Genomic DNA, 18,816 nt, shown 5'->3' with positions numbered 1-18,816 from the left:
AACATGATACACAATGGACGTCTATATTAGATAACACAACAGTTGGAAACCATGAGGCCCCACCTTCCTGTTCTAACCCTAGCTATGCACCCAAGGCTGGTGACACAGAAGTGGTAGAGTAGAATGAAGTAAATAATGTTTAAAAGACTGGACATATAAACATTGGATAAAAATGCCTGTAACACACACACACACACACACACGCAAGGAGCAATTTCACAACTTCTACATAAAACTCTAACTCCAGAGAATACTGCTGTAAAATTCTAACAAGCTGGTTTCTTTTCTTTTTTTTTTTACAGTATTTTGCTTATGCATTCAGATCTACTTTCTCCAGCTCTAGGTCGGGACCTAATGGCAGCATCACTCACGCCCCAAACTCACATCCCACCTATAATTGCTCCTCCAGAGTTCATTGTGTATGTGACATGCCGTCCACACTCCACCACAGTCCATGTAGGGGTCACAAAAGCATTTAACAATGACATGCTACTTTACCGCCTCTCCCCTCCCCCCCACCCCCCTTCCTCAACTCCCCAAAAGACACCTAGTGGTCTGAAGACACCTCAGGGTGGCAATATGTAACATGGCGATGTTCATTTTTTCACCCTCCCTCCTCTCAGCGTCACCTGCTAACATCACCCTCCCTTTTCCAATTTACCGTCCAACCGTCCGGAGTTGACACACTCCGTGCACGTCCTGTGGTGGTGAACACACTCACTGGGGACTTTTTGAGACAGATTGAGGGGGCCCAAAGGGAGCAGAGTGAGTGTACCTGGGAGAGACCTGTATTGTTTTGGAGTGTATTTTTTTTATGTTTTCTGTGACAACATGGAGTACTGCGTCTTGAAAGGATTCCTAGTGGTTTTGTTGATGCAACACAGCACAGCTGAAGGTAGGTTGGCATTACGCAAAACGGTTCAATGTTCTCCTGTATGTGACCATCTATTTGCACTTTTTCATATCCGATAGCCTTGCAACTACAAGTAATGAAATATGCTCCTTGCTTGTATTTTCTAGAAATATACGCTAAAGAAAATGGAAGTAATGTCAGCAGACAAATTAAGAATGAATGCATGCATTATTTTACGATCAATCAACCACTGATTGATCATATTGAGATATTTCTCATGAAGTGATTTGCATGGATTTTTTTTCCTTGGACCGATCAATTTCTTGATAATCAATCAAACACACAACACCACTGGTCACACATTCCAGGTGTTTAAATGTTTATACCACCAACAAATACCTGCTACTATCTCCTTAGATCTATCCACTTCCATCCAATCATCCACAGCCGTCACCCTCCAAGAAGGCCAGACCTTGCCTCAGGAACAAGAGCTGCCCCCTGCAGAGGTGGTACCCGTGGTGGCCCCGCCTAGCCTGAAGGAGGTACAGCAGGCGGTGCAGGAGGCCTCGGAGCAGGTGGAGGGTCGTGGGGCGGAGGAAGTGCTGAAGGAGCTGCTGGAGAGGGTCGTGGAGGCAGCTCTGGGGCAGGTTGAGGGTGGAGGTGAAGCCAAGGTGGGCGAGGCACCAGAGCAGGAAGCAGTAGAGGAGGAAAAGCCTGAGGCTGCAAAGGGAGATGCTGAAACTGACACAGGGGTGGCAGAGGTGTTGGAGCAGGGAGTCGTGGAAGAGGTGGAGGGTGAGGATGTGGGCGGCAAGGGGGGAGAAACTGGCGTTGAAGAAGTGCAGGAGGTAGCAGAGGTAGACTTGTTTAAGGATGAAGCTGAGGTGGCAAAAGGTGTTATCGAAGGAGAGGTTGAGACTGTGGCTGAATCTGTTGGGGAGGTAGCAGCAGGTGTACAAGCTGGAGACAGTGAAGGGCAGGGAGTGGAGGTTATTAATGAGACTCCAGACACCAAAGTCAGTCAGGACGTTGTGGAAGAAGCCTTGGCTGCTTCTGTAGAGACAGGTGGGAATTTTGTTGGAGATGCAGGGTTGGTAGAAAACGGAGCAGCTGAAACTGAAACACAGGAGGTGGAGGAACTTCCAGCTGTGGTGGAAGTGGCCGTTGACGGAGAGCCAGAGCAGGAGACTTTGGTAGAGTCGGATCTGGGCCTGGCGGAGCAAACAGGGGAGGTAGGGGGAAAGGAAGAAGCTCTGGAGGGAGACACTCAGGCGGATGACATCGAAGGCGAGGGGAACGTCCCGTCGTCAAATAGTTACGAGATGGAGACGACGCAAACCGCTGTAGGGGAGCCAGTAGAAGAGGAGGAAGGGGTAAACGTAGTAACGGACACCGTGGAACCAGAGGTAGAGGACGGACAAGGACATGTGGCGGTAGAGGGAGCAGCCGAAGAGATGGAACCAGAAGGCGCAGGAGCGGTAGAATCAGAGGGGGGTGAACAAGTTGTGATAAAGGAGGATTCAGTTTTGATAAATGAGGGGGTGGGTGACCAACTAACAGGAGAAAGGGAGATTGCTTTGGAGACCTCAGACGGCAGTCAAACAGAGAAACGAGGTGAGAAATGGTTCCAATAGGGAAAAGGGTAAAGCAACAGGAATAAATGTTGGGCATGAAGTATGTTTGTGCAGGAAGTGAAATGAAGCAACAATGTAAAACAAGCATCGTGTCCAAAAATCAAAATCTTCCTGTCAGCTTGTATCCCATGAGTGATGCAATCAGTACATCCCTTTTCGATTTACGCCCTAAAAAAGGTTCAAACATGTTCATAATCTGGGCCACAAAAACATAAACTACTACGGTATTTTTCTTCAAGCATTCAGTTGCATAAGACTCAGCAGCTTTATTTAAGCTTACATGGTTTGCAACTTAACCTACTTTAAGAAAGGAAAGCTCTTAAATGGCAATAATCGGCCCCTTAATTAGACTTGACAATAACGTTGCTAACAAGTTGCTGAGCTGGAAAACTAAGGTTAAAAACATTCAGCTGTTGTTGTTAGATGTGCAGAATGTTTCCGAGCTCTTCGTAGAGAACTCTTGAGAAAAATATTTACTCCGCATCTCTTGACAAGGACATTAATCATTCATCAGTTGGAACTTCTAAAAATCTCTAAAAGCCTGATGATTACTGTGACACATGCAAAGGCTTGCACTGTGAAGACACTGTGACGAGTTAGCTTACAGACACTAACAAGGCATACAAATCATCCAAGATCCTAGTCTACATTCCTATGGTCCACTCGACAAACCCTAAACCTTGGCCTCTTGGCTTCATTTTCACATGTGTGTCACATACCAAACCTCTCTTCTAGAAGTGCTGGTGATCTCTGCCCCAGAGAAAGTGATGCTGATGTCTGAAAGTGATGCTGACGTCTCCGTAGAGCAGAGCCCTGAGGGCCAGGCCCCCACCCAGAGTCTATCACTTGGAGAGGTGGAGACCGGAGGAAATACCCTCGGCGATCAGAAATCTGACCATGGCAACAAGGTTATCACCCCGACTGATGAAGCTCTGCCAAATGACCCCGAAGCGGCCCAACCGACACTAGATCACTTTGTTAAGGATGTGGCTGAACCCGCTCAGGCAGAAGTCGAGGAACCAGGGCAGGCCAATGAACTCGTGGAAGATTCAGCTGGATCCACAGGTGAAGAGTTGAAGAGACAAATATATTTAATTGATTAAAATTGTACATGCTGTTGTTGAACATGCTACACACACATAGGTTGAAATACACACACATGCACACACAGGATCCTGTGGACATGCACTAATGGAGAGATGTCCGGGTGAGGGGGCTGCCCACATCGAGTGCTCCTGAGCTGGTGGTGGGGAAGTTTGGTGCATTGCTCAAGGGCACCTCAGCAGTGCTCAGGAAGTGAACTGGCACCTCTCTAGCTACCAGACCAATTTCCAGACTTGGTCTACATGGGGACTTGAACCAGCGACCCTCCAGTTCCAAAACAAAATGACTACGGACTGAGCTAACTGCTGCCCCAAGTTTCAGAACTGCCTTTCCTTGTAAATATGGGCTTTGGGTATACATTTCAGCAGACTTTCTGCAGCTTAAAAACTTGGGTGGAGTTAAGAGACAGAAAACAGATCATCAACGGTTCTGCCAACAAAATATGCAGATGGCCAACTTGATGTGGTTCCATTTGAATGAGCAGCAGAGCAGACTACGCACTCTGTGATGACATGTTCCCAACTTTCTAGTCTGTCCCAGCCAGTTGATGTAATGTGCTATTTGCTGGTTCAGTAAAATGAAGGATAAATATTTACTTAATGCTCCTTTTCTGCCACCATGCATCACACTTAAGGTTGTCAACATTTACAATACTTTTCATTATGATTTAAATTGAGCTTTAATAATTTAATAATTAAAAAGTATCAAAGCTTTAACAAACACTTCAGATCTTCAGAGAGAGAGAGACAGAGAGAGAGAGAGAGAGAGAGAGAAAGAGAGAGCAGCAATGATTCATTCAAATTCACATGTCAGTTCAACAAAATGGGTCAGTACCTAATTCCTATGAAAGACTGAAGACCCAGTCCAAAATGAACATATATGTTTCAGTAATAAAACATTGGCAATGTGTTCAATTTAGACAGTGTGCAGGAGTTTACTTGCAATTTATGATGATAAATTGCAAGTAAACTAGGACTTGTATTTTTGTTGTCATGGTAAGGAAACAGGTACGGGTATCGTCAGAATCCTATCGAAGGTTAATTGTGACAACCTTACACCACTTCAACTCAACTTCAACTTTATTTTTCCCCGGAGGGTGATTGGTTTTGCAGCAAGGCGTTAAAAGATTACAAAAAGACAAAATACATTTTAAAAGCTAATGAATTTAAAAAAAGCCTATGAAGTAAAACATCGCTCAACTTTTAAACTTTAAACGAAGGCAGATTTTGTAAAAAAGACACTACAGCAGATAAGAGGTTATTGTGAAAACATAAAACTGTAAAAAGATAGGTTATCAAAGCTTCTATATATGCTATTTGTAGACACGGGATATAGTGCATCAGATTTAATACAATGGTTAAATCACTATATATTCACCTCTAAACCCAACATGTTGCTGATTCTCTGCCCTCTTCTTTTTCCCTCTCTGTCTTGCTGTGTCATTTTTTTTATTTAGAGACAACTGAGCTTGGCCTGGAGGCTTGGAAGATTGGGGCCATTTCTGCTGCAGTTTTCCTGGTTTTGGAGACTGTTATCATCATTATCTATATCCTGAAACGTCGAAACAAAAACAGGTAGGTGGGCGTCGGATTTTGCACAAAAGGGGAGCATTCAAAAAGTTACAGCCCAAAGATTTTTTTTCCGGTGGACTGAAAGAACAGTCGAAATGTTTTCTACTCCCAAGCCAATACGTTTCCTGTAGCATGCCAATTGATTCATATAATTTGAGAAAGATTGAGAATTGATATATCCAACAGCCTCATGTGAAATTCGATTTCCATTAGAAAACTAATGTGTTTTTCCATCACGACTTTCTGTTCTGGCTCTGTCGTTGTTAAACAAACGCTTTCCTGGTCTTTATTTCTCATGAATGAGTATCAAAATAATACTCAGCCCGCAGCCGCACGAGCACCAGCCGTATTACTGTGCTACTTCTCTAATAGCTGAAATAAGCCATCTGATTGTTAGCAGTAGTACCAACAGCGCTACAATCACAGATGGGACTTAAAGCACTGCTGGTACATGATTGCTTCTGATGTTGCCCAGGCAGCAGCTCACATTTCCGCCCTGACAGATGATGACAAGAGGAGACTTGCGCTCAGCATCGGTCCACTATTCCTCTCACAAAAACAGAATTGTGTTCCATCAGTTTGTGTGCTGTACTGGTTTTTTTTTTTTTTTCATTATTTTTTCCCGCATTGCCCGATGCAACATGTAGTTAATTTGTAGAAGGGCAACAGTCAGCAGCAAAAGTAATATGTGAGATTTTTGTGTCTGTTTGTTGCAGTGCCCTGGCCCTGCAGCGAGCATGTGAGGAGGGCTGCGTCGAGCCAGAGGCGGCTACAGGAGGCGACTGCAGTGACGACACGCTCCCCACGGGCAATGGGGACACTCAACAGTACGTCACATACAAACATCTTTTTCCAACATCAATAGCAGTGTGTGCATAAATTCATAAAGATGGGTTGTAAATTTCAAAAAGGGGAAAAGCAAGGTGTAATGGCCCCACCACAGGCTGCCAGAACAGCTTCACTGCTCCTCGATATAAATTCTCCAAGTCTCAGAACTCTACGGGAGGGCTGAACATCATTCTTCAAAAATCTATTCGCTCATTTTGGCGTTTTGGATGACGCCGGTGGAGCTGTCTAACACATTAGTCTGAGATCTCCCATAGATCAAAGGACGTGACTGCGAAGGCCATGCAGTGGCATATGATTCACAAACCTATAGACAATCAGACAAAAACATCCACATTTTGCTCCTGTTCTGATAGTAATTGTCAGCCTTCATTACAGACTGAACTCAAGGACAAACATTTCTAAACATGTTGGATTTATTGGTAGCTATAAATACAGCAGGCAGGCCTCATTTAAACCATTCCAAGGATTCATTTCAAGGTTGACATGATCTCACTGAGCTTAGTGAGTTACTCTCCTCCAAGCTTTTCATTTTCTCTGATTCCCCTCCTGGAGTTTGATCATCCCATCCAAACAAACTGACACAGTGCAATACAGAATGAACCTCCTAGTCACCAACACTAGCCAGACGTCAGACATGTCCACCGCCTGACAAAATAAACGGCGTGCACTGACCTGAAAACGTGTGGTTCACAGGAACTACCCGTTTCTGCTCAGCTGATTCCCTCCTGCTCGTTCAGTAAGCTAGGCTGCTCATTGGGTCACATGCGAGTGTGAGTCTCGTGAACCCGCGGCGTTACGGGGTAATACTACTATTTGGGCTAATAAGACTAGCAGGCTTGGATCAATAAGTAAGCCAAAGATGTGTGTATGTGCTTGGGGAGTTACCATGTGGAAGAATGGGGCGAGGATGTGGGAACACATTTTTGAAATACAACAAAACAGAAGTCAAGACAGTGACTAAGAGCATTTGAATATAGAAAAAAAACCCTCTGTGCTGCTGCTTGTGAAAGTGAAAGTCGGCAAGGCACAAAGAGGAATGTGATGCGTGCGGAGCACAGACGATAACAAAGCAACGCTGAATTATTTAACTGTCGTCGGAGTCATCTTGAAATGTGTCCTTGTTAAGAGATTTTATTGCAGCTGTGACAATCCAGTTGTCAAGTGGAAGAGGGAATCAGTAAAACACAATGCCAAGAAACCAAGAAAGTCACTAGAATACTGTCTCCAAGTTGATTTTTTTTGGCAGGAGCATCAGCTCAACAATAAAGGCACAAACGACTGCTCCTGGTGCGGGATGTCTGACATCACCGTGTAAAGCAAACAGATTCAGTCAGTGAAGATGAACTGTGGAAGATAGTTAAAAGCCCATGTTCATCTTGAAACCCTACAGTATCTCTAGTTTATATGCGTCTGACAAACAGGTTTACGATATTAAGAGGACTAAAAAAAAATGGTTGTTTAAAAACCAAAGATACTTGGATTCAAGCACTTAGCTTTTAATATACAGGCATGTCCAAACTGTATTAACTTAATACTAAGTAAAAAATCTTAAGTTTGCAATCACAAGGACACGGACAAGGAGTGTATCCGACGACAATCAAAGGCTACCTATCAATGAAGCCGTTTAAAGAAAGAATGTGTGACTTTTTGATCCAGTAGATGTCGCCTTTGAGCACCAGCATGAAACCAAAACAAACTGCTGTTTAGGCCACGCCTCCTCCATACTAAAGCCTCCACTCTCCTCCAGGGACACACCTCCCTCTCCACTCGCAATTAGAACGCACCATAATTAAGCACAAGCAGCGGACAAAATTGTCCTTTGCTCGAGCTGCAATCACCTGTGTCCTGCATTGTTGTGTTAGCATGCTAATGTTAGTGCTCTTTAGTTAGCCTGTAGCTTCATATTGCACATACATTGACACAGAATGACCAAGACCTAAAGACACTTACTAACATCCAAATAATCAGTGAGTATGTTCTTCTTCTTTTCTCTCGTCCTTGAGATGAGATGAGATGAGATTCAACTTTATTGTCATTACACATATAAAAGTATAGAGTAACGAAATGAAGTTTGGCATCTCACCAGAAGTGCAAATAAGCAGAAAGTGCAAGAGTCTGTGCTATGTACAGTAATTACAAAATTTACAGATGTAGACTAAAAAACGTGAATTATTAGGTATATCTGGATGGCTGGATTAGTGGGATGCTATAAATATAAATAAATGCTATAAATAAGTAATGCTACAAAATAAGTGTATTCTTGGGATTATAATATACAGATTAAGGTGCAGTGAGCATGCTATACTAGTTTACAGATAATATAAAGAATATGGACATAATATGAACATACTATAATGCAATAATACAGATGGATGAGAGATGTGTGTGTGTGTGACTAAAACAGCTTTAAACACAAGACCGTCCCGTCCATAAACATGATGTAAACATAATGTAAACACGGCTCTGACAACAACACAGCCAGCAGGACTCGAGCTTCTCACTCACTGTAGACAGTCATGACTCAGAGACACATTTACAGAGGATATACTTCATTTCTGCTGTGTTTATGAGTAAAATGTTGCAAATTCTTCCTCCCTTCATTTCTCGTTTGAACTTGATTCATGTGGCAGTAAACATCACGGGTTGGGAAGCCGAAAGGCAACGTACGTATGAGGGGGAAGTGAAGGATTTGAAATGGAAAGTGCTGGTAATTAAGCAGGACTAACAACTGAAAATAAAGAAGAGTGAGCTCCACTAGATAATTAACCCAAAAAAAAAAGGGGATGAATCTCCTGAAATAATTTATTATACAAAATGCTTTACATAACAAAACAGCTCCAACCTGACCTAGAAAACACAGCACTCCAGTAAAGACACAAGGTAGCCGAATCCTTCTGTGAACCATTTCCGATTGCAGCAGAGGAGGTAATGAATGACCGCGGTGCATTCTTGATAAGGAGAAGCCCTTTATACATCGGGAATGACACTTAGGGTTGCCACTTTTGGATACCCTTGGGGGGTAAATCAACCAGGGCTTGTTATGACACATGCAGCACTTTCAGAGATTCTTTCATCCGGGACACCGTCACCTGCAATTAGTCAATAATGTCAAGTGACCTATTTATATCTGGCTGTGTCATTACGTCCCACTACAACTTCTTCCAACACAGTTTGTAAGCCTCTCCATCTGGTGTAAAAGTCGTTAAATAAACAGAGCCTGTTTGCTCTTACTCGCAACGCTGTATTCAACAGCAGCTCGACAGCCATTATGAAGACATTAAAATTAACTGTGTTTGAATTTTGCTGGTACCCTTAGTGTCCCATCAGAATAGGAAAATACGTGCTACCATGTAAAACAAAGAAGATTATGTCAGCATTAAACTTTCATTCAAACAAAAATGGTAAAACAAATTCAAAAATAACCAGGGCACCCCAATAACATGTTTGTTTTGAGTACGAGTGCCCTGACCACAGACTTTATAAAGAAGCAGGAGAGAAGTGAAGCCCCTGCTGATTGGCTGGAGTATAGGTAATAAGCCCCGCCTCCTCCATGGTAACAGATGGAACAACTGGCAAACTTCAAAGTTAAAATATGAGCGAAAAAACATTTCTTGAAACCCCGGATTCTATCGTGATGGTTAGATATTAACCATCTGATTAATGTCCAGGTGTTCACCTTTCTGAGAGGTTCAGTTTTAAATAATAATTTTTAAAAAACAGCGGATGGGGGCGGCCCTGGTAGTCTAGCGGTAAGTGTGGCGCCCCATGATTGGCAACTATAATCCTCCAAGTGCGTGCCCCGGTTCAAATCCGACCTGTGGCTTCTTTCCCGTATGTCGTTCCCCACTCTCTCTCTTCCCAGTTTCTGACTCTATCCACTGTCCTGTCTCAAATTAAAGGCATAAAAGCCCAAAAATAAACCTCTGTAAAAAACGTATTGTCATGATTGGCAGCCCTACCGATAAATGCGGCTCCTTGCAGCGTTTTTGTACAAGATAAGCAGAGCAGAGGAGGAATGGTGAGAGGAAATTACAAAAACCAACAAAAGAGTCGTTGAACTTTCTGTATTCATAATCAATCGTTTTCATTACGACTGTAACATGGTCACTAACTGCCCTTACTGCCCTTTCCGCCAGGATAGCCGCACTTGACCCATCTGATGTGGCTTCAACTCTGGCCCAAAACAAAGAGCAGCACAAAGAAGAGCATGCGATATCCATGTCCGATCTCCCGCCCAGCTCCACTGAGGAGTCGCCCGCCACCACAGGACCCGGTCCAGACTCCCCTCAAGACCTCAGGACTTCCACTCTCTAGGGGGTCCAAACTGTGGTCGCTTGTTCCTAATGTATCTAAATAAAACTGAAAAAATGCCACTTTCCATGAACTACCCTTCATTTTCAAACTCTAACCAACCCGACGCAACTTCTGACTTTAATAACGACTGTATAGGTAACACATTTGTTTGGAGGTGTTTGTTTGTCAGAGTGCATGTGTGATGGTGTGTGTGTGTGTATGTGTTGAAGAAGTGTTCATTACCTGCTGAGAGCTCATGTGTGAATGAAGAACAGGAAGAGCATGTTTTAAAATACACTTGTACATGTACAGTATGTTAGTTTGTGTGTGAATGAGATTAAAAAAAAAAAAATGTGATAAGAAACTTTTATGTCTACAAACTTTTTAAGGTTAAAACTGTTAAAAGTTTGTTTGAATGTAACACTGCAAGAAACGTCCGAGAGGAAGTGTTGAATTTGATTTGATTTGTATTCGAAATAACTCCTGAAATTTGTATCATCCATTGTGATTTAAGAATTCATGAAATAAAGTGATAATGTTGAAGTTGTTCTTGAGAATGGATTTTTGTCCACATTTGTCTTCTCCATCCATCAATCCATTATCTATACCGCTTTTCCCGTTCAGGGTCTAGGGGTCTGGATCCGATCACAGCTGATATTGGGGCGAGAGGCGGGGTTACACCCTGAACATGTCTTTGGACTGTGGGAGGAAGGCGGAGTACCCGGAGAGAACCCACACATGCACGGGGAGAACACACAAACTCCACACAGAGAGGCTACTGTCCAACAGTTTTGGTCCATATCGCCAAGCCCTACCGTGAGCCCAATAATGCTTTAAAACTTTTGTTTATCCAAAGCAGCCTTCTTTATTCTGGGCCAGAAACGAGGGCAAGAAAAAACCATGGAGACCGTCTTCAAAGAATAAAATAAAAAAAGTACCACGCTAAATAATTGAGATGCTGATTTAGACTGGATTACTATTATCAGAAGACCTCTGTGTGTTCTGAAATATAACTTTACTGATTCCAGACATGGTCGATTTGAAGAGGATTCAAAAACAGACGTCCTCCACAATAATCACAAATGATCAGAGGTCCCAAGGTCATACTTAACCCGTGGGAATTGGGCTACAGGCTGTTTGGGTTGACTCACTTCATGCCAGCAATGGTTACAACTTTTTTTCAAGGATCAATAATGTTGATGGTGCGTCGTCTTTGCTTTTGAAGAGAAGCCTCAGTATGAATTTCAATCTTTCCAAAAAAAATAATAAAATCTCTTAAATGCACACCAACAAAAATATGACAAACATTCCCCCCCGAGACACCTGACTGCATCATCCATGATGGTACTTGTTCTGAAATTGAATAAATAAACTGAAGTATGACTCGAGCATGAATGCTACCTCACAGTCGGGTCTTTTTACTGTGGACCGAGACTGGCGTCACTGGGTTATGATCACAAGGCAAACGAAGGGGGGGTTGGAGAAAAAGCTTCAAGGCCAAATGTTTTCATGCATGTGTGTCTTTGTGTGTGTGTGTGTGTGTGTGTGTGTGTGTGTGTGCGCTTACACAAGCTCCACAAGGGTCTGGTCATGCGCTTCATAGCTATTTAAGCCAGAAGAGGGGAGAGGGCCGACTCTTGGGGGGATACAGATCTGCAGACAGAGGAGCAGCATGCACAGTCAGAGGTAGGGGAAACACACCACACTGATGCTTTTTTCTCACAATGGACTGAAAAATAGAGCAAGTGCTGTTTAAAAAAAAAAAAGAAAGGACATGATGCTAATATGTATAATTAAGCTATTGGAAGATTAAAATCATGAAAAAGTTCAGATGGAGATGCACAGCACATGAAAGCTCATGTTGCATCAGCTGAGGGTAAATGTGGAGTAAGAACATTTAGTCATTCAGAATATCTGAGGAAGATATGCAAAGCACTTTTTTTGTTTTTCCCCTGCGTGGTTGTTATCACTGTTTTGTAGTAAGATAATTGCTCCTGCCAAATTATAACTCACTCCTTCATTCATTCCTCATCAACAAGCTTCAAAAGACAAGCACAATGTAGCCACACAGAAAAAAAAAAAGACGAAGAAGAAGGTTGAAGAAAATCATCTCGAGCCGTCTATTGTTGAAAGCATTTCTGAGCTTGTGAGAGTTGAAAGCTAATGGCTTTGTGAATTATGAATAATGACTCAAAGTGCCTGCAGGGGCGTGTAAGACGTGAAGTTTCAGAAAAAAAATGTTAAGACAATTGGCTTTAACAAGAGAACACAAGAGCGAGCGAGTTGTACTTGAGCTTTATTGAAGTGCGTGTCTGCAGTGTATTGACTCCGTCTTGCAAAAAAAAACGTGTGCCGGGAAAGACGGAGGCCTCTTACGACTCTGAGCACGAGAAGTGGATTAGAAAAGATGGACGGATGGATGTAAAACAAGAGTTATTTTATGTTTCTCAAATCCCCAACGTACTTAATTTCTGACTTTGTTCTCACATCTAAAGCACACCGCATGTACCTAAAGTATTCCCCCCTTCCACCTCTGCATTTGTTTTGTGCAGCATGTGGAGAGCGGGTCTCCTGGTGGTGACCCTGTGTGCACCGCTGACGCTGGCCCAGTTCCCCCGAGTGTGTATGAGCCCCGAGGTGCTGCGGAGCGGCCAGTGCTGCCCTTCTCCCACGGGGGTGGTCGGGGACGAGTGCGGCTTCAGGTCAGGGAGGGGGCAGTGTGTGGCTATATCAGCTGACAACATGCGCTACGGACCCCAGTACCCCTACACCGGGCGCGACGACAGGGAGATGTGGCCGCTGAGGTTTTTCAACCGCACGTGCCAGTGCAACGGGAATTTCAGCGGCTTCGACTGTGGGAAGTGTAAACACGGGCTCACTGGACCGAACTGTGACCAGAGCGTCCCTGTGGGTAAGAGAACGGACCCCTGTCTTTACCTAGAGCGTTGGCAACCTGAACATTCTCAGTAGGCCTCAACAGAAAGGAAAAAAAAAACATCAGCCAAGAGAAAGAAGAAAGCAAAAAAAAATGTCTATGTTAATTTTTTATACTGTTTTTCTTTCCCCTTCTTTTCCTTTTATTCTCCTACAACTTCCTTCCCCTCTTTTCTTCCACCCCGTTTCACCCGCACCAGTACGGAAAAATATCATGGACATGAGCCAAGTCGAGAAGCAGAATTTTGTGAACGCTTTGGACCAAGCTAAGAGGACCACCCACCCCGACCTGGTCATCGTAATAAGACGGTACACATGTCAGCTTCATACGTTTAATGCAGTGGTTCTCAACTCGTCTAGCCTCAGGACCCAGCACTAACTCCTCCCTGAAAAACAGCGACCCAAATTTCAGATATTCTTTTCAACCAATCAGAATTATTTTATGTAAAATTGTGCTGTTTTTTGCAGTTTGCAGCTTCAATCGACTGTAGTTCAGACGATGCAAAACATCCGACGGAAGAAATAAACTGAACAAAACAAACCTGTTTAAGAAAGAGTTTCAGATACTGTGCTCGCAACCCACTGAAAACATCTCCACGGCCCACTTTTGGGTCCAGACCCACCAGTTGAGAATCCCTGGTTTAATGAAACCATCTCACATAAAAGATTGATCTTTGCACAGCCAGTCTTTGGTCTTGTATAAATACGTTGGACAGGCAGCTGATTCTTTTGCTCTAAAACCTGCTTAGAAGTCTGGGAAGTATTGCACCTAGTGAACACATGTCCTGTTTTTAAAATAGATAAATGTTTAAATATCAGTAGAATCATTACATTTCTCATGGCAGCTTTGTGTTAAAGCTGCCAGCGGAGGAGCAAATGATCAGTTTAGGTAGGAGTAAAGGGATTTATAATGTTCTAAGTAACAGAACATAAATCTGTGAATAACCTCCTTTCAAGTCAGCTGAGGATTACAGTAGATTAATTTTTGAAGCAATTCTCAGCTGCAGGTAGGAGAACCCTTTTAACCTCCTCAGAAAAAAAGAAAAATCCTCCTGTTTAAAGAGCAGAGCTAGAGGCCTTATACTTGAAGCCTCGCCCCCATAGGAAGCTGCAAGCAGATATAAAATGTACACAGCGTCTAGCAGATTGTTGGATATATTCTCACACATTAAATCGACTGATATGAGTGTTACGACGGCTGGTTCTGCTTTGAGAACAGGTTAAGATAAGCAGATAGAGATCTCTTTTTTCTTTGTTGTTAACCTTTAACCAGGTTGGTCCCATTGAGATGAAAAACCTCTTTTTCCAAGGGAGACCTGGCCGAGAGAGGCAGCAGCAAAAACACAAAGTTAGAGACGGAAATACAAAGAGAGACACAGTACAATTTACAAAGCACAACATTTTGGATTAAAATAGAACCGTCTATGAGTCATATCTGGGAATCAGTTGTTCAAACAGCCGAGCTAAAAACATCGACATCCGATAGAATCTGCTTCCATGTCTTTAATTTTAGATTTAAAAATATTTAAGGACACCAGCTCCTCGAGCTTTAAGTCATTCTGCAACAGATTCCAGGCTGAGGGTGCAGAATACTCAAAAGCCCTTTTCCCAATTTCTGTCCAAGCTTTTAATAGGTAAATACCACAAGGTGACGTTCTCTCTTCTGCCCCCCCCCCGCCCCCCTCCCCCCTCACCTGTAGATACCCGGAGGTGTTTGGCCCCGACGGCAACACACCACAGTTTGAGAACATCTCCATTTACAACTATTTTGTTTGGAGCCACTACTACTCAGTGAGCAACACTTACCTGGGGCCGGACCAGCCAACCTTTGAAAGCATAGACTTCTCCCACGAGGGCCCGGGCTTTGTCACCTGGCACCGTTTCCACCTGCTACAACTGGAGAAAGACATGCAGGTGAGTGGAGGACATGAGCGGGGGGGGGGGAGGGGGCACAGTCGAAAGGAGAAGAGGGGAAAAAGCAGAGGAGGAAGTTTGAGGGAGGACGTTTGGTGCTATCGTAAATTACAAAAACTAGCGAGACCATTGGATAGTGTCTGTGTGTTTGAATTGTTATCCTGTGTGATAACTTCAATTTGCACATTTTAATTGTCATTATGTAAACAGTTTCTAAATCGTGTAATGTTTATTACGACCTGCTGTGCTGCTGCCCTCTTGGCCAGGGATCTTGGTCTCCTTGGGTTAATTACCAGGTTAAATGCAGGTTAAGGGGCGGAATCAAAGAGTGTGGGGATTTGAGGAAACAGAGCAAAGCTATCATGGAACAATGGAGGAAAAAGGGGGAAAAGATGAGATTTATTTTTGGGCTTTTTGTGCCTTCATTGGAGAGATAGGACAGTGGATAGAGCCGGAAATTAAGGAGAGAGAGGGAGAGAGAGAGAGAGTTGGGAATGACATGCAGGAAAGGAGCCACAGGCCGAATTCGAACCCGGGCCGCCCGCTTGAAGGACTACAGCCTCCATACATGGGGCGCGCACTAACCACTGTGCCACCAGCACCCCAAGAGTAAAACAAATTCAAAGAACTGGTGGAAAAAAAAAGTAGCGATCCAAGCAAAGACGATAGAATACTAGAGAGGAAGACAGAGATGATACTGCAACCCCTGATGTTTATATTTACATGCACATGTTTCCATCGCTCCGTCCCTGAACACCCCTCATCCCCTCATCCCCTGCACTGTATTCAGAACATGCTGGGGAACCCCACCTTCGCCCTGCCTTACTGGAACTTCGCCATCGGGGGCAGCGAGTGCGACATCTGCACCGACGACCTGATGGGCGCCCGGAGCTCCTTCGACCTGAACTCCATCAGCTCCAACTCTCTGTTCTCCCAGTGGAGGGTGGTGTGCGAGAGCGTGGAGGACTACGACACTTTGGGCACCATCTGCAACAGTAAGGAGGAATAAACACGGAGGCACGGCGGCACTGTTGCACGGAGAGCGCGGCCGTTTTGATATACGGCGTTGTCTCAGCTGCATCGGAAAAAGAGGGCAAAGAGCTCATAAAGGGAGCATGTAGAACATAAGCTGCTATAAATAATACCTCACAGCTGTTGTGCTGCATTGGATATTGCTCGCTATTACTACAGTTTGTTTGAAACTACTCCACTTCTCGCTGTGTGCATCCAAACTATTGCACACGCTCCAATCTTCTTCTTTTTGTTTTTTTTTTTTCATTCAGCTGCATAAACGACCCGATCGCAGGCATCAGGACGTGCATTAGTGTTTCAAGTGTTAATTCCCAGCGAGGCCGAGCAGTTTAAAAGTAGAATAAGGCAACTTAGTGTAACCGTGATTTTTAAGCCGGACCTTACCAATAAGCTTTGCAGGGGGGATTGGATCTCGTTCCGCACTGGCACAAGATTAAGACCCCGCTAAATCGCTGCTTTTGCTCCCAAATTCACACAACTTGAATTTTTTATCCCGTTTTGTTAGAACAATAGAAGAATGTCAATCCTCTTTTCTTGCGTCGTTACTATTAAAACACGAAGGCGGCGGGTGCTCTTTTAGAACAATCGCGTTGAAGCGAGAACAAAGCTGGGGGTGGAATTTTGGGGAACAGGTAGAACATGTGAGCAGCTAACGTGTGAGTGATCTGTCTCATTAATCCCCTTAGAGAGTCATGACAGGCCTGGTATTTCCTGCATCAACAAGCAACGTCTCCTTAAATGGGTTAGGGGAGGGTTGCCTCATTTTCTGCTTGTGCTTGTCGAAGACAGGAATCTAGCAGTCTACTGGTTCCTTTGATCTGAGGGTATAATCTTCAAACAGACAGGCAACTCTGACATGTAGCCCTTCTGTTTGTGCGCTGCGGCGCCTATGTGTGTGTTTGTGTACACGTGGGAGAATAAAGAACAAAAAAAAAGAGAGAGAGAGAGAGAAAAGATCAGGCGAGTGAAAAGGGGGGAGAAAACGCTTCCGCTCAGCCGCAGAGCTCTCACTCACAACTGTTGACTTGTTGTTAATTATTGAAACAGGAATACTGCCAACCTGTCATGTTTTCGAGTGATCAAACTAGTCTAGGCCTCCATGTAGAATTGAAAAGTCGTTCAATAATACAACATTTCTAATCCTCTTTTTTTTTCTTTTTCCTGTGGAGTCTGAACTGTAATCTCTGTGTGTCTTTATGTCTGAGTTTAGACGCATTTCTTCCAAATAAAGATAATATCATGGTCTGACCCCTTGACCTTGTGTCTGCATCGCTCAGGCACAGAGACCGCTCCCATCAGGAGGAATCCGGCTGGAAACGTGGCGCGGCCCATGGTGCAGCGGCTGCCGGAGCCTAAGGACGTGTTGGACTGTCTGGAGCTCAAAACCTTTGACACCCCGCCTTTCTACTCCACCTCCTCAGAGAGCTTCAGGAACACTATTGAAGGTCCGCAGTGATGCGTCACGGGGTCAGAATCAATGCAGCACTTAACATTGAGCATCCTCCGAAAAACAACGTGCTAGTATCACTCACATTCAGTGGGACGCTGCTTACACAACAGAGCTGCTGAGACTGTGGAAATGCAAAGATATGAACACAAAGCAAGAAACTAGACACTCCACCCACATGCACATATGGTTTGCTCCCACATCCCATTTGTTGTAGCTAATTTAAGTAAACCAATAGCTGTCATTAAATTGGCCTTGATTTTGTGTTTTGTGTTTTATATTTTATAGGCTACAGCGCACCCCAGGGCGCATATGACCCGGTGATCCGCAGCCTCCACAACCTAGCCCACCTCTTCCTCAACGGGACAGGAGGACAGACTCACCTCTCGCCCAACGACCCCATCTTTGTCCTGCTGCACACGTTCACAGATGCAATCTTTGACGAGTGGCTCAGCAGGCACCAACCAGGTCCGCACACGTCGAGCTGAAATGCAAAACACAGAAAAGGTAGCTCAGGCTGATGAACAGATTTATATATATCTCTTATTCTCATCCTGCAGGTCAAGTAGTCTATCCAGAGGAGAACGCTCCGATTGGGCACAATAGGAGATTCAACATGGTTCCCTTTTGGCCGCCTGTTACCAACGCTGAAATGTTTGTCGTTGCCCCAGCGAACTTGGGATACTCCTACGAGGTTGAATGGCCATGTGAGTATCAGAAAAAACATCCACAGAACCAAAAAAACTTAAAAACCACTGTTGACCTTCCTCTCTCTCTCTCTCTCTCTCTCTCTGTTTTCCAACCCCATAGCTCCTAGTTTCACTTTGTCTGAGATCATCACCATTGCCATTGTTGGGGCGGTGATCGTGGTGACGGTGGTGGGCGGCATCATCGCCTGTGCCCTGCGCGCCCGCTCCTACCGCTCGTCCGAGGCCCTGGAGCCACTGCTGGGGGAGACCTTCCGGCGCTACTCAGAGGACGACCGGAGGTTGGACAAATCGCAGTCTGTCGTCTGAATCCGCTCCGCTCTAGCCAGGCCTAAATATTACCCCTGCATTCTTTTTTATTTTTTTTTTCTAAATTCTTTTTATTCCCCTACTTCTTCTAATAAAGTTGAACTGGCTTTCAACCCCCCGAGTTTGTTTTCTGATTTTTGCAACTTTCAACACCGAAGGTAAAAGAGAT

At 44.2% G+C, this 18,816-nt stretch overlaps 2 protein-coding genes across 4 annotated transcripts; both read left to right on the top strand.

The window, feature by feature from the left end:
- Positions 1-621: 621 nt before the first annotated feature.
- Positions 622-10,851, top strand: si:dkeyp-118a3.2 (high mobility group nucleosome-binding domain-containing protein 5). Of its 3 annotated transcripts, none has more exons than XM_065959131.1 (6): positions 622-895; positions 1,271-2,467; positions 3,226-3,552; positions 5,048-5,165; positions 5,879-5,989; positions 10,148-10,851. In XM_065959131.1, exons 1-6 carry the CDS (start codon positions 832-834, stop codon positions 10,323-10,325), a joined length of 1,995 nt encoding a protein of 664 aa, XP_065815203.1. In that variant the 5' UTR covers positions 622-831; the 3' UTR covers positions 10,326-10,851. The 3 variants fall into 3 exon arrangements, with proteins under 3 accessions (XP_065815203.1, XP_065815208.1, XP_065815200.1); XM_065959136.1 differs by having other exon boundaries at positions 623-895; positions 3,223-3,552; positions 10,153-10,294; XM_065959128.1 differs by having other exon boundaries at positions 628-895; positions 3,223-3,552.
- A 1,019-nt stretch (positions 10,852-11,870) lies between these two features.
- Positions 11,871-18,760, top strand: tyrp1b (tyrosinase-related protein 1b). The gene is made up of 9 exons (XM_029279630.2): positions 11,871-11,990; positions 12,857-13,215; positions 13,439-13,547; positions 14,939-15,152; positions 15,943-16,147; positions 17,462-17,629; positions 17,920-18,099; positions 18,192-18,338; positions 18,442-18,760. The coding sequence occupies exons 1-9, from the start codon at positions 11,977-11,979 to the stop codon at positions 18,645-18,647; spliced, it is 1,602 nt and encodes a 533-aa protein (XP_029135463.2). The 5' UTR covers positions 11,871-11,976; the 3' UTR covers positions 18,648-18,760.
- The last annotated feature ends 56 nt before the right edge of the window (positions 18,761-18,816 follow it).

The sequence above is a fragment of the Labrus bergylta genome, chromosome 1, assembly GCF_963930695.1.
Source record: "Labrus bergylta chromosome 1, fLabBer1.1, whole genome shotgun sequence".
NCBI classification, from domain to species: Eukaryota; Metazoa; Chordata; class Actinopteri; order Labriformes; family Labridae; genus Labrus; species Labrus bergylta.
This window is presented reverse-complemented; position numbering and strand designations above follow the sequence as displayed.